This window comes from Phocoena sinus, chromosome 1 (genome assembly GCF_008692025.1).
Source record: "Phocoena sinus isolate mPhoSin1 chromosome 1, mPhoSin1.pri, whole genome shotgun sequence".
Classification (NCBI taxonomy): Eukaryota; Metazoa; Chordata; class Mammalia; order Artiodactyla; family Phocoenidae; genus Phocoena; species Phocoena sinus.
This window is the reverse complement of record NC_045763.1, coordinates 128,703,699-128,720,065: the sequence shown is the minus strand read 5'-3', so window position 1 is coordinate 128,720,065 and position 16,367 is coordinate 128,703,699. Positions and strand designations below refer to the sequence as shown.

The window sequence follows — 16,367 nt, the reverse complement described above, 5'->3', positions numbered from 1 at the left end:
AGGGGAAGAAAGAATAGTTAAAGAAATAATGGCTGAAAATGTCCAAAATTTGATGAAAACTATCAATCTACACATCCAAAAAGTTCAACAAAGTCCAAGAAGGATAAAAAATCAAAGAGATCTACATCTATAACATCATAATCAAACTTTCAAAAGACAAAGACAAAGAAAAAATCTATAAAGCAACGAGAGAAGAGATTCATGATGTTGAAGGGATCCTCAGTGAGATTAACAGCTGATTTCTCATCAGAACACTATAGAGGTCAGAAGGTAGTGAGATGGCATACTCAAAGTGGTGAAATAAAGACTATCAACTAAGAATTTTCCTTCAAAAATTAAGGAGAAATTAAGAGAGTCCCAGATAAATAAAAACTGAAAGATTCCCTTACTAGCAAATTTACCCTACAAGAAATACTAACTGAAGTCCTTCAGGCTGAAAAGAAAGGACACTAGACAGTAACTCTAATTCACACAAAGAAATAAAGAACACTGGTAAAGGTAACTACAGCTGATCCTCCATATCCACAGTTTCTGCATCTGTGGAGTCAACCAACTGTGGATCAAAAATATTCCCAAAACAATCCCATAATGTTGCCAAAAGCAAAACTTGAATTTGCTACACACCAGAAACTATTTACATAGCATTTGCATTGTATTAGGTATTATAAGTAATCTAGAGATGATTTAAAGTATATGGGAGGATGTGCATAGGTTACATGAAAATATCATGTCATTTTATATAAGTGACTTGAGCATGTGCAGATTTGGGTGTGTTTCCACTGGGGGTCCTAGAGCCATCCCCCACAGATACCAAGGGACAAATGTACATAAGTAAATGTAAAAAAATATAATGTGTTTGTGTGTAACTTTTTTTCTCCTATCTGATTTAAAAGAGAACTACATAAAGCAGTATTTATGTCTGTGTTGATGGGCTCGTGACGTATAAAGGTAATTTGTAGAACAATAATAGTACAAAGGAAAGGGAGGAACTGGAGCTACATGGAAGCAAAAATTTTGTATACTATTGAAATTAAGTTGGTATTGATCTGAACCAGATTATAAATTAAGAGGTTATAAATTAAGAGGTTAATTATAATTCCATGGCAACAACTAAGAAAACTTTAAAATACTAAAATAAATGACAAGGTAATTAAAATGGTACACTAGAAAATACATTTTTAACAAAAAACAAGGCAATAATAAATAGAGAAACAAAAAGACTTACATACATAAAATAGCAAAATAAAAGTCATAAATTCTATCTTTCAGTAATTACATGGAAATGGACTAATACTCCAATCAAAAGGCAGATATTAGTAGAATGGGCTTTTTAAAATTTGATCCAACTATGTGCTATCTACAGGAGACATATTTTATATTTAAAGTCACAAATAGGTTGAAAGTAAAGAATGGAAAAAGATATACCAATGAAATAATAACAAAAAGAGAGTTGCAGTGGCTACACTAATATCAAACAAAATAGAATTTAAGACAAAAATTGTTACTAGAGACAAAAAAGAACATTTTATAATGATCAAAAGGTCAATCCATCAAGAAGATATAACAAGTATAAATATACCTAACAACAGAGTCCTAAAATACATAAAGCAAAACAAACACAATTGAAGGGAGAAATAGATAATTCATCAATAATAATGGAAGACTTCAATATCTCATTTTCAATAATAGAAGAACCAGACAGAGGACCAAGAAGGCAACAATATTTGAACAGCATTATAAACCAAATAGAACTAAAAAGCATCTATAGAACACTCTACCCAACAACAGCAAAAAATACATTCTGCTCAAATGCACATGGAATATTCTCCAGGATAGACCACATGTTAGGCCATAAAACAAGTCTCAATAAATTTGAAAGGATTAGAATAGTACAAAATATGTTCTCCAATCCAATGGAATGAAATTAGAAATCAATAGCAGAAAGAAATTTGGAAAACTCAAAAACATGTAGAAGTTAAGCAACACATACCTAACTAACCAAAGTTGGTGTCACTGCTTTTTTACCAAAGCTGTAATTATAAGGAAAACTAGACCTCTGAATCAGGTATTAGAATGATTCAGTCTTCCCACAGAATGACTGGGAGGGCACAGAGGGTAAATAAAGGTATCTCTTTGTCAACCCCAATATACCATGTCTCTATATTTCATATTCTAAGCTCAAGTTGCATTGAGTCCTACAGCTTCTTCTTTTCTCTATTTTAATTCTTTTACTACAAATGTGAACCCTATTGTTTGGGCAAGAATTCACCCTCTTCCTTTGGAGCTTCAGTGATGTCCAGGACCAGCCAAAGCCTCAGGATAGCAGCACACAAAAGTGGGTCTCTGGTGGAGACCTAATCACCATTCCAAACCTGAGGGTTCTCAAGTACGACAGTGTTCAGAAGTTTCAGAATTGAAACTAGGATTCTAAAACAAATAAGAAACCCTGAGGTTAGCAAGGAACTTCTAGTAACTAACACAAGAATTGTACTTATGAGCCTTCAGGCAATGAATTTGTCCTCCTTAGCAATCACTATGCAAGAGTAGACAAAGAAGTAGCATACACTGGCATTGAATATTTTCTCTATTTCTGTAAAATTATCAATTATTTGCAAAGTTCCCTGTGAATTATCTGCAAACATTCAAAAATCTGTTCTTAGGACTACCATTTACAGAATATAAAAAATTGGGGTAACGAGGGCCTATCTTTGACAAAACAGGAGTTAAAATGAGCCGCAAGAAATGAGGCTCATTAGGGGTAAATTCATGAACATTCACACGGCAATTTCTAAGTGGCAGCTAATAAAAATAAGCTTGTAAAATAAGCCAGGTCTATAGCAGAAAAAGAAGTCTCATTTAACTTTCTGGATACAGATTTGTGGCAGACAGACTGGGGATCTCATTTGTACTCCTCCATGAAGTTTCATCTGAAGTAAGTGTGGACTTCTCAGGGATGTGATTGTGCTGCACTCACTAGAATCCATTGATGGAAGTGTTATCTCTCTCTGTTCCAATCAGATAACCTGGTTTTGTCTCCTTCAGAACAAGAAGGCTTCTGAGACAGGGGTGTTTTAGTATCATTTTTATAACTAGACTCCAGCCCTAATCCATAATCTGGCTCTCCCAAGTCACTGATGCTGAAGGAGTCCTGGTGATGGTCCCCATGCAGCCATTTGGAACTTCCACCTACTTTGTTTCAAACCCCAACCTCAGGTATGTTGGAAGAAGCCAAGAAGAAGAAAACCAGTCACTACTGCAGAACTCTGAAAAGGTTCAAGAACTGAAGGCACCAAGGTTAGTGAAGAGGAGCTGAAAATAGAAGAACTGGCTGAAAATTTATATGGTTTACTGTTAGGCTGCCAGACTCTTTTTCCCATCTTGCACACCCACACAGTTACTCCTCCTTGACCTCAGCAGAATATTGAAGATTTACTTTCAGAAGAGGATGAACCAGGGCTTCCCTGGTGGCACAGTGGTTGCGAGTCCGCCTGCCGATGCAGGGGACACGGGCTCGTGCCCCGGTCTGGGAAGATCCCACGTGCCGCGGAGCGGCTGGGCCCGTGAGCCATGGCCGCTGAGCCTGCGCGTCCGGAGCCTGTGCTCCGCAACGAGAGAGGCCACAACAGTGAGAGGCCCGCGTACCGAAAAAGAAAAAGAGAAGAGGATGAACCAGAGGGATTTTGGACTTAAGAAGACCTTCAGGAATGCCATTATGAAAGCACAGGGATTAATGAAAAGTCTACATGCTGAATAGTAAGAATCACCCCACCTTCCCCCACCAACTCAATTCTTCCCGTAGCTCTGAGACCACTGGACATCAGGCTTATACCAAGTCAGCTCAAGAGAAAATACTTGAATCTAATAGCAGCTAAGGAAGTCTCCCCACAAAATGGCCAGGCCCCAGCCCAATCGCCCTATGGAAAAGCCCATTAGTCAATGAATCCCTTTCAAGCACAGGCAGACCTTCCATCAGCTTTTTAGTGCTCTACTCTTAAATCTACGAGAGCAGCAAAAGATCACCAGTCATTTGAAAAAGGTCTCTAACATCAAAGATAATGACCAAAACAAACAACCAGAAAAAAATGAACTCAGAGATATTCTAGATTACAAAAAGAAAAGCTCTCATTAAAATCTTTACAGAAGATACTGCACTTGAGAAGCCAAGAGCACAATGCTATTTTAAAAAATAACATTCACAAAATAAGAAAATGCTGTTGGAATTTTTAAATGATATCAAAAATGAAAAATTAGAGGAGCTAAAAGTTGAGTAAAGATTGCAAAACGTAGAACAAAGAGACAAACAGATGATAAATGAGATTTTTTTTTAGAAAAAGAGGCTTAATCCAGGTGTTCTAAGATGTCAATAATAAGAATTCCAGATAAAGAGACCAGAGAAAATGGGGCAATTAATTATTTTTGAAAAAAAAAGAATTCCTAGAATTGGAGAAGATGCATCTGTATCTTGAAAGGACACATCACTGAGTGCCATTCATAATTTCTTTAAACAGACACACACAAAGACCCATCATTGGGGTCCCTGAACATAAATTATTACTCAGCTCAGAGAAAGAAAAAGTCAAACATCAGCATAAATAAGGGACTTTTTTGGATTCTGAAATGCCAGTAACAAACATATGAAAGCAGGGATTTAAGTCAAATATTATAAACTAAATAATATCTTACATGCATTAAAAGAGCCTCTTATTTTAATGAAAAACAAACAAAAACAGAAAAGATTTTTTATTTGGAGTATACTCAGATAACTCATAAAAACTAAGGGGAGAATCTGAATTCTGTATCAGAAATTTCTTTTATTAGCTGTTAAAATAAGTAGTTCATAAAAATTAGAAAGGTCTATTTTCCTAGATCTCAGTTAATCTTACATTTATTTATATAGGTTTAGACTATATTCCCCAGTTATTTTTCTTTCAGCATCTTAAATATGAAAGAGCTAACAATATTAATAATGGTGAATTTAATTAATAATAAAATCAACTTATGAGAATTTGTGTTACCTTGAAATATACCCAAACTCTTGACATTTTAAACTAATTCCCGTTCATCTTATGGGCCATACACTCACCTTGAGGATCAACTTCTTTAGCTAGTTTCAGTGCATCTGAGTTTGCAAGATCGGTGTTGGCTGGGGTAACAGCCAAAATCAGACAGTTCTCCCGTGTGATGAACTGCATAATCATATCTCTGATCTGGTACTCAATATCTGGTGGCTGATCTCCCACGGGCACTTTAGTAATTCCAGGCAGGTCGATAAGGGTTAGATTTAACACTGTGGAAAGGAAAGAAAAAAGTTTTACATATACCATCAATGCTGAAAGATATCAGCGATGCAGAATCATGTGTCACTTTAGTAGAAATAAAACAAGCTGAGCTTTACGTATTGTGCATCTGAAGAACTTCGACTCATGTGCATAGAATAAAAAGGACAGAATTCAAAATGGCTTTTCAAGTTTTCTCTATTTTTATAATATGATTGTGCTAAGCCAAATGATCATTTTAACATAATTTAAGAAGCACTGATTTGCATACCTAACAGTTTTCTCAGAGAGCTGTCACATTTGTAACTGGGGGCTATAATTCAAACACTGAACAATAAGTGAATATGCTGTCTGCCAGTCTTGCACACTGCCTTCAAATGGTGTAAAAATTCTCTGGGTAAGGTTTGCCCTTCCCTTTAAAAGCATCATACATTATTTACAGAGTGTTAGCCACTTAACCTATAGGAAAGCCGTTAGCCATTCAAGGTGCCATGAGGTTAGTGTGCAGGCTATACAGCCAGACTCATGGAGCACCATTTTGGGAGCCCAGGAAACTACCGAGTCAGTGACTCCAGTCCCGACCTGGCTATCATTCTCTCTGCACGCTAAGTTATTGGCACCAAGTCCTCTTGGGAAGTTGTAATTGAGCTTATGTCACTCATGGTCCATTTTAAAAGCAACAGAGCTGGGTAGAAGATAGGAGATTAAAATCTGCCCCACTAAAATCTTAGTCAGAATGGAGGCTATTCTGTATCACACACCAGGAACTGGATATCTGACAAGTTTCTGCCGACAGTCTGGGGGAAAAAAAAAATCACAGTTGATTCCTCAGGAAGAGATTAAAGAGGAATATATAGGACTGAAAGAAAATTCATTAAGGATAACTCAACCATAGTACCATGCACCTCTAAGATTTTTGCAAAAACTGAAGATATTAAAAATGGAAGTTTTCATGCATACCTCTTTGGAATTCTAAAAGTTTAAGATAAACATAAAGACGTTTTAAAATGACTTAATTCTCTTTTAAAAGTTATCTCCTCCTGTCTCCCCATAAATAATTTTATGAGCTGTTTGGATCATACCACTTACTGAAGTATCTAAGCACAATCCTAGAAACTCGGTATTTTTTGAGAGAAAAAAACCATCTTCTATAAATACTGTATGTTAATTAATATAGTAAAAATTTTTGAGGACAAGAATTTGGAATTTTGTTATTTTACTTACCATGTGGGGAATAGACTCGTAAATTAATGGGTACGGAGGAAATCCCTTTATTCATTCCGGTTACTCGATCTGTTTCTGCTTCAATCTCATGGCGAACTTCATCAAAATCTGTAATTTTTCTTCCTTTGCAATGTAGAAATTCTGCATATTCTACAAAAGACAAATTAATACAACCTAAAATTCATGTACTCTTGCAATAATAAGGAAATAATGCTTCTTTAATTACAAGTCAAAGTATCCAGTATTGCCTCTTCAGCCATCACAATGAGAGAACACAGTAGTTAACAAAAAGCACAGTTAATACTTTAGAAATATTAAACAGTTCAAATACTAAGGCTGCTAAATTTGCTAATTTTCAGATAAGCAATTAAGTATTATAAGCAGTCTTTAAACCACCTAGCCTACTAAATAAAGAGAATCCTGGCCCTCCAAATGATGAAACAAATAATAGCAACCAATTGTCAAAGAAATTAGAGCTAGGGTACACAAAAAGCCTACTTACTAATCCTATTAGAATGTCCTTTTTCAATATCACCACTTTATCACGATGGAATGCTAAATTATATAAATATAGCTTCAGAAGGCAAAAAGATTTAGAAATAACACTTGCTTTACCTTTAAAAAGAAATAATATATGGAATATTTTAGCTTTAAAATATACTATTCAAAATACCACACCAATTTCTTTAATTAAAAAGATATTTTCTCAAGAAAAAAAAGATAGGATATTACAAAGAAACTGCAATTTACCTGCAATCTAAAAAAAAAAAAAATCAGTATCTGTAGGCAGAAGGAAAAACTCTAAAGTAACTATATAATAACAGAATATTAGTTATTGTTAAATTTCAGTAACATCTTGAAACTGTTGTGCTATCAATTTCTATATCTGCTTCCAGAGATATCAAGTATATGATAAACAACACAACTCAGAAAAGGAAACCGATACTATTAGACCTAAAAATTTATGATAATTTTAACAAGGGAACAAGTCTTAACAAATACTTTAATTTCTCTAACAACTAGCTGAAGAACTGCTCCACCAAACGTAGACTAAGGCTAAGTATCTTGGGCCAGATAGCGGCTGAGACAATTATTGGTAGTCTTTCTATGATTCCCCACCATAAATATTTAACCTTCATCCACTATATGGCAAGGCCAACAGGGAGACAACTACAAGATGTGGCTCATGCATCAATGGTGGAAGTATACACAACAATTAAGCTTCAAAAGGCTTCAGAAGTCTGGCCTGAAGAGACCACTGCATCATTTGGCATTTTCTTTCACACATTTACCCTCATTGGTGCTGTTTTTATTAGATTATAAATTCTTAGACGATAGAGCCTTTATTTTATTTACCCACTCAGTGGCTAGGCCAGTACCACGTAAGAGTTTAAAGATAAGTAGAGGATAAAACAATAAGAAAAATAAAGAGGAGTAATGGATGTCAGATCCTAAAAAATAAGCAAACAAAACTTAGTAAACATGAGCCATAAATAATTTATAATAAACAGTACTTTTCAATTCAACATGTTCTGTGGAAATTACAAATCTGAGAACTTTTGGCTATCGTAATTATTACGTTCATAGAGTTAAAAAACTTCTGGATCAGGGACTACATTTTCAAGTATGTTACTAATCAATAATTCAAGTAACACAAATGTGTACTTCTCTTGTTGCCACTAGATGGCGCCTACTTGCTTTCTCTGTAGGAAACTAATGCCCTTCCAGAAAGCTGCAAAATCAATGCAATTTTCAAATTAGATTTAAATTCATTCCTGGACCTCTGAAAACGCTTTTATCTTGGAATTTAGAGATTGGAATTGTGCAGTACCATCTCAAACCTCTGTGTCTTTTTAGGGATAGGGTTCCACAAAGAGATTTAGGGATGTATTTACTGAGCTCCTACTACTTCTCAGGCACTGTTTTAGAAGTTGGGGATATAGTAAAGTGAAAAAAATAGTCTCTAGCCTCATGAAGCTTAAATTCCAGTGAGATAAAATAGTAAACAGTGTGTGTGTGTGTGCCAGATTATAAGTGCTATGGAGAAAATTGAATACAGGGGATAATAAATACTGGGGAAGGGAGGTTGCTTTGTTATATGTGTCAGTCAAGGAAGGCTTCTCTGATATGATAAAGTAACATTTGAGCAAAGACTCAAGAAGCCATGCTTTACATAAGAGGATCCCAGTAGACTGCCTGAAGCAGGCTATGCTTGGCATATTGGAGGAAGAGCAAGGAGGCCAACGTGCCTGGAGCACAGAGCATGGGGGAGAGAGGCAGGAGATGAGGTCAGAGCTGTGGTACAGACCTGGATGGTGTAGGGCCTGTGGGCCATACTAAGGGCTTTGATTTTTACTCTAAATGAATGGTAGAGCACTTGAAGCATTTTGGGTAGAGGGGAAACATGAGGTGACCTAGGTTTTAAATAAAGAACTGTACTGTTGTGTTAAGAACAGACAGAGGTATAAGAGAAGAAGCTGGCTAACAGAATAATAAAGGTGAGATAATGAGGCTTGGACCTGGGTGAGAGTGGAGAAGTGGTTACATTCTAATGAAGTTTGAAGGAAAAACCAACAGGATTTGATGATGGATTAAAGGAGAGGTATGGGAGAAAGAAAGGAGTTAAGAATAACTTCAAGGAGGCTGACCTCAACAATGAGAAGAATTTTGAAGTAGAAAAGACTGACAGAAAGGAAGATGTTGGGGAGATGGGGTTGGGGATCAAGAGATCAGTTTGGCAACCCAATAGAAAATGGGCAGAAGACCTTAATAGACATTTCTCTAAAGGCATACAGATGGCTAAAAAGCACATGAAAACATGCTGAACATCACTAATTATCAGAGAAATGCAAATCAAAACTACAATGAGGTATCACCTCACACCAGTCAGAATGGCCATCATCAAAATATCTACAAACAATAAATGCTGGAGAGGGTGTGGAGAAAAGGGAACCCTCCTACACTGTTGGTGGGAATGTAAATTGGTACAGCCACTATGGAGAACAGTATGGAGGTTCCTTAAGAAACTAAAAACAGAGTTACCATATGATCTAGCAAGCCCACTCCTGGGCATATATCCAGAGAAAACCTTAATTTGAAAAAATACATGCATCCCAATGTTCATTGCAGCACTATTTACAATAGCCAAGACATGGACGCAACCTAAATGTCCATCGACAGAGGAATGGATAAAGAAGATGTGGTACATATATACAATGGAATATTACTCAGCCATAAAAAAGAATGAAATAATGCCATTTACAGCAACATAGATGGACCTATCGATTATCATGCTAAGTGAAGTCAGACAGAGAAAGACAAATATCATGATATCACTCATATGTAGAATCTAACTTTTAAAAAGATACAAATGAACTTATTTACAAAACAGAAACAGATTTACAGATATCGAAAACAAACTGATGGTTACCAAAGGGGAAACGTGTGGGTAGGGGGGAGGGATAAATCAGAAGCTCGGGATGAACATATACACACTACTATATATAAGACAGATAACCAACAAGGCCCTACTGTATTGCACAAGGATCTCTACTCAATATTCTGTGATTACCTATATGAGAAAAGAATCTAAAAAAAGAATGAATATATGTATAACCAAATCACTTTGCTGTACACCTCAAAATAACACATTATAAATCAATTATACTCCAATAAAATTAAATTTAAAAGTTCAGTTTGGGACCTATTAAGCTTGTGATGCCTACTACCCACCACCCACATGGAGAAACAGAACTGCTGCTAATGGTTGAGAATCACGCAGCTGAAAGACACACAATTCGCATTCATCTCATCTGATAAATGTATATCTATTCTGAAATTTTTACAGAAGATGGCAGTCAAGGGCTTGAGGAAAGGTTAGCCTTTTCTAATTAGCACAAAAATGCCTTGGGGCTGGATCTGTGAGTCTTTCATCTAGGGAAAAATCCAAGCTAGATTTATATGTATTTGGAATTCATTAAAGTTAGTCAAGTAGATGAGATCACTAAGTGAGAGACAGATAAGGAAGAGGTCAGAGCACTGGGCCCCAGGTTTTCCAATGTTTAGAGGTCAGGAAATGGAGAGTAAGCCCGAGTGGTCAACAAAACCCAGAGAGAAAGGTGACCTAAAGCCAGTTAAAGAGAATGTTTCATGAAAGGAGACTTTCCACTCCATCAAATACTGCCAACATGTCAGGTAAGATGAGAACTAAGAACAAATCATAAAATTGGGCAACTTGAGGATCATTCAGGATGTTGAAAAGCACTGTTAGAGTGGAGTAGGGTGGGTGATAGTCTGATTGGAATAGACTTTAGAGAGAATGGGAGGAGAGGAAGTGGAGACTGGTTGCAGACATTTCTTTTAAAAAGTTGTGTTGTAAAGGAGAGGAAAGAAGTGAGAGGGCAGCTGGAGAGGGTTATGAAGTCAAGGGAGGGTTTTATAAAGATGGGCAAACTAATAGCATGTTCATAGGCTGATGGTATTAATCCAGTCCTGAGGAAAAGCTGATGGTGCAGAAGTGAGAAGGGACAAGTGCTAAAGTGATATCTCAAGGAAGAGGGGATAGGAAGCACTAGAAAGGAACATGCCAGTTCATCCATAGGAACAGGAAGGAAACAGAATAATGAGTACTGACGGACGACACAAGTCGGTAGAATTGATGGTGGTGGGAGCATGTGAAATTCATCAGGTCAGAGTGGGGATTTATCATTTTGTCGAGTCATTTTACGCCTGTAGAAAACATTTCTGTATTCTCACTGATTAAACCCTACAAAGACTATTATTTTTACCACAAAATACCACACACACACACGCACGCACACACATACACACGCACACACATAGAGTGATCCTAAATGACCTAAGAGTAACCATAGCAGGAATATCAACTTGGGTCTCAACTATGTCCATCACTGGGATTCAGACCTGCCCAGCATATCAGAAGGACTAATGGACAGGAACCACAAAATCCCTATTTCTATCGGTCTCAAAGAGCTTCCTGGGAAATAATTCATCCTACAGGATAGAAAATTCAGGGAAAACCTAATCTAAATTGTCAGAAGGGAGCTACCTGTAGTCCATTCTCTACCCGGGTCCAGAGACTCATAGGTCTATGTCCCCTTCATCTCTAACAGTACAGTGATAATTGTCAGACCACATATCCTACTTTCTTATTAGAAAATCATGGCAACCATAACTACATTTCAGAATTTATAGCTACAGGATTATATTGTCAATAAGATGAGTCCTCCTAGCAACAAGATAAGCCACTCCTGTTATGGGATCCCAGCTCTCTAGCAAGCAGACTATAAATAGGTGGACAGCAAAGGTGGCATACATGTTTTTGAACAATTGCCCATAGTTGCTATTGAGGAGGTTCATCAATCAGCTTATCATCACACAATCCCTGAATAAATCTTGATTAGCAGTGCAGAATTTAAAGGTCACAGCTTTACTTCCCTGCTGTCCAAAAATACAATTATAAATGAAAATCTTATAAAGGATTACCACAAGAACAATGAACCATTTACTATACTCACGTCTGAAGAATGTTCACATGAGTTTGGGGATGAAGGAAATTCTAACACCTGAGCCAAACCCTACAGAACACGCTGCACCAGCCAATCAATAGTTAGACTTTTTAAGAGCTTATAAGTGTGTATCTTCTAAGACTTTTATACTGTTGTAAATTAATACGTCTAAAGGTCTAACAAACCTCATCTTACGGTCCTGAGATAAATTCTTTCTCATAGAAAGGTACAGTTTCCAGTGGCACAAGCTCTCTTGGCATGTTCTCAGTGTTCCTTTCATTCTAAATGCTTGGTAGTTGGGCACATGGAATGATCTCTTTCTCAAACAATTCCAGGCTTCAGCCCAAGTTCAGTCTGAATGGAGAGTGATTAAATTTCTTAGCCACAAGCTCATATAAAGGTTGAAGGCTATGTGTATATAAGCAATGAAATCCTAATAATGCATCCATAAAATTCTTTTGTGTGTCAGTATAACCTACCTTGCTGAAATTCATAGTATGTTTTCAGTTTCACAAAATAAGACTCTAGTTTAAAGAATCTTTCCTGTTTTCCCAGTATTAAAGCAAAGGTTAAGATACATTTTTATATCAAAGAATGATTTGGGAGAGAAAAGAGGATATTAAAAAAAATCAGAGCTATCATTCTATTTTATTTTTATTTCCCTATAAAGCATTTTAGCACGGTCATTTCTGCTGATCATGAAAAACAAATTACGCTAGGTTAAACAGCTGACAAATTGTTTGGGGGCAGGATGATATGGTTTGTGCCTGGGCAGAATTCCAATCATCTGTGAAAAGCACAGCATGACCATAGAATTTAAATATTTCCAATATGCCCCTTCCATGGGGAAAAACATTCATATGCTTCAATTAATCAAGGTTAAGTAGAAAGGAATTATTATGGAGCACAGGCATATAACCTCCTGTCAATCTTTATTCTAAGAACTAGGGTCCTCAATACTTTAGCTGGAGTTTTATTTCTAAAATGTTTTAATAGCAATGTTTTTAAGCACAGGGCTCCAATGAAAATGGAGTACATTGGACACATAAACAGGGAATGGTTTTCAATGCAACTAGCTGAATCCACTGGCTGTAAAGACCATCTAGTATGACTACATTTAAAAACATATTTCCTTAAAGGCAAAGGCTGCATTTTATTCATCTGTGTTTCCCTAATGCCTATCATATTTAGAGAAAAGAACAGCTGTAGATTTCTTCCTTCTTCTTTAAAGAAGTCCTCTTTGCATGCCATCGAGCAATTTGGAAAAATGCTTCCAGAAAGCCTTCATGTCATTCCAAATTGAAGGCAAGAGCCTGGAACGGTGGTTAACTAAGCAACAAGGCAAGTTAGATATGAATTATACAGACCCAGATATACAGCAGAAGTCAACTGTGTCCTAAGGTAAACAGGGAAAGTTTAGTAATCAAAAAAAAAGAAAAGAAAAGAAAATCTAAAGAAACAAACAATTAACCTGAGGGAGTCCAACAGTGGGTGAAAGGTAGAGGTCCCAGTCAGAGGGTAAAGAACAACAGGGTGGGAATAAGAAGGGCCAAGATTTCATAGCAGACAAAAGGTGGGTGCTAAGCAGGTATCAGAGACCAGTTGCAGAGACTAGGGGTAAGCAGCAGGGCTCTGGTACTCCTGAGGCAGAGGAGGAGGCCAAAACAGAACTCCAGACCCAAGTGAGCCAGATGGTCCAAGGCAAAAAAACAATGTGAGAATTCAGTCATGAAAAGGGAGGTAGAGCCTTTTTCACAGGAAACAAAGCCAAAGCCACGCACATACACCTCAGTAAAGAGAGATTAATAATAGTACTTCCTTGATATTTACTGCTCAACGATGGCCTATACAGGTTGCTTGCCTAAGCGTTGGGCTGGGTCTAAGTCCTGGATGAGGCTAACCCTACAGGTGAGGATTGAGTGGCCACAGAACAGTGCTGGCATATGAGACCAGGACTAACATTTGGCAGAAATCCATCCAGCAATAGGAATTTGTATGGAATTCTACCACAAGTGCCAAAAATAACTATCAGAGAATCAGCAGCTGTAATACTTACATAGCTCAATTTAGTTCCATATTTTTTCAGAAGGAGCTCAAAAAGTATAACAAAAATTAACTCAATTTCATAATCCTCGTTTCCACGTAAAACACAATTGAGAAAGGAGACCTTCAAGATGGCAAAGGAGTAAGCCGTGGAGATCACCTTCCTCCCCACAAATACATCAGAAATACATCTACATGTGGAACAACTCCTACAGAACACTTACTGAACGCTGGCAGAAGACCTCAGAACCCCCCAAAGGCAAGAAACTCCCCCACGTACCTGGGTAGGGCAAAAGAAAAAAGAAAAAACAGAGACAAAGAATAGGGTCGGGACCTGCACCAGTGGGAGGGAGCTGTGAAGGAGGAAAGGTTTCCACACACTAGGAAGCCCCTTCGTGGGCGCAGACTGCGGATGGCAGAGGGGGGAAGCTTCGGAGCCACGGAGGAAAGCGCAGCAACAGGGGTGCGGAGTACAAAGCGGAGAAATTCCCGCACAGAGGATCGGTGCTGACCAGCATTCACCAGCCTGAGAGGCTTGTCTGCTCACCCGCCGGGGCGGGCGGGGCTGGGAGCTGAGGCTCGGGCTTCGGTCGGAGCGCCGGGAGAGGACTGGGGTTGGTGGCATGAACACAGCCTGAAGGGGGTAGTGCGCCACAGCTAGCCAAGAGGGAGTCCAGGAAAAGGTCTGGAGCTGCCGAGGAGGCAAGAGACTTTTTCTTCCCTCTTTGTTTCCTGGTGTGCGAGGAGAGGGGATTAAGAGCGCTGCTTAAAGGAGCTCCAGAGACAGGCGCGAGCCACGGATATCAGCGCGGACCCCAGAATCGGGCCTGAGATGCTAAAGCTGCTGCTGCCGCCACCAAGAAGCCTCTGTGCCAGCACAGGTCACTATCCACACCTCCCCTCCTGGGGGCCTGTGCAGCCCACCACTGCCAGGGTCCCATGATCCAGGGGCAACTTCCCCAGGAAAACACACGGCGCACCTCAGGATGTTGCAATGTCACGCCGGCCTCTGCCGCCACAGGCTCGCCCCGCACTCCGTACCCCTCCCTCCCCCCAGCCTGAGTGAGCCAGAGACCCCCAAATCAGCTGCCACTTTAAACCCATCCTATCTGAGCAAAGAACAGATGCCCTCAGGCGACCTACACGTAGAGGTGGGTCCAAATCCAACTGAACCCCAAGAGCTGTGCGAGCAAAGAGAAAGGGAAATTTCTCCCAGCAGCCTTAGGAGCAGCAGATTAAATCTTCACAATCAACTTGATGTACTCTGCATCTCTGGAATACTTGAATAGACAATGAATCATCCCAAAATTCAGGCGGTGGACTTTGAAAGGAAGTGTAGACTTGGGGTTTGCTTTCTGCATCTAACTTGTTTCTGGTTTTATGTTTATCTTAGTTTAATATTTAGAGTTTATTACCACTGGTAGATTTGTTTATTGATTTGGTTGCTCTCTTCCATATATATATATATATATATATATATATATATATATATATATAATTTTCCTTTTTCTCTTTGTGAATGTGTATGTGTATGCTTCTTTGTTTGATTTTGTCTGTATAGCTTTGCTTTTACCATTTGTTCCAGGGTTCTGTCTGTCACTGGTGGATTTGTTTTTTGGTTTCATTGCTCTGTTCTTTCTTTCTTTTTTATTACTTTATAATTTTTTTAGTTTTTAATAATTTTTTTAATTTTAATAACTTTATTTCACTTTATTTTTTTTCTTTCTTTCACTTTTTCTCCCTTTTCTTCTGAACCGTGTGGCTCACAGGGTCTTGGTGCTCCTGCCGGGTGCCAGGCCTGTGCCTCTGAGGTGGAAGATCCGAGTTCAGGATCTCCTGAAGGAGTCTCGTCCACCAGAGACTTCCTGTCTCCACGTAATATCAAACAGCGAAAGCTCTCCCAGAGATCTCCATCTCAACACTAAGACTCAGTTCCACACAACGACAAGCAAACTACAGTGCTGGACACCCTACGCCAAACAACTAGCAAGACAAGAACACAGCCCCACTCATTAGCAGAAAGGATACCTAAAATCATAATTAGGTCACAGACACCCCAAAACACACCACCGGATGTGGTCCTGCCCATAAGAAAGACAAGATCCAGCCTCATCCACCAGAACACAGGCACCAGTCCCCTGCACCAGGAAGCCTACACGACCAACTGAACCAACCTTACGCACTGGGGGCAGACACCCAAAACAACAGGAACTACAAACCTGCAGCCTGTGAAAAGGAAACCCCAAACACAGTAAGTTAAGCAAAATGAGAAGACAGAAACACACAGCAGATGAAG

At 38.5% G+C, this 16,367-nt stretch overlaps 1 protein-coding gene across 1 annotated transcript in view; it reads right to left on the bottom strand.

Annotated features, from left to right (window-relative positions):
• DNM3 (dynamin 3) overlaps positions 1-16,367 on the bottom strand; it is a 259,507-nt gene that overhangs the window by 95,035 nt on the left and 148,105 nt on the right. Inside the window, exons 3-4 of the mRNA XM_032654309.1 lie at positions 6,501-6,650; positions 5,084-5,287 (exon numbers count right to left, since the gene is read on the bottom strand). Of these exons, the coding sequence (XP_032510200.1) occupies positions 5,084-5,287; positions 6,501-6,650 (354 nt within the window). The remainder of the gene's footprint in view (positions 1-5,083; positions 5,288-6,500; positions 6,651-16,367) is intronic.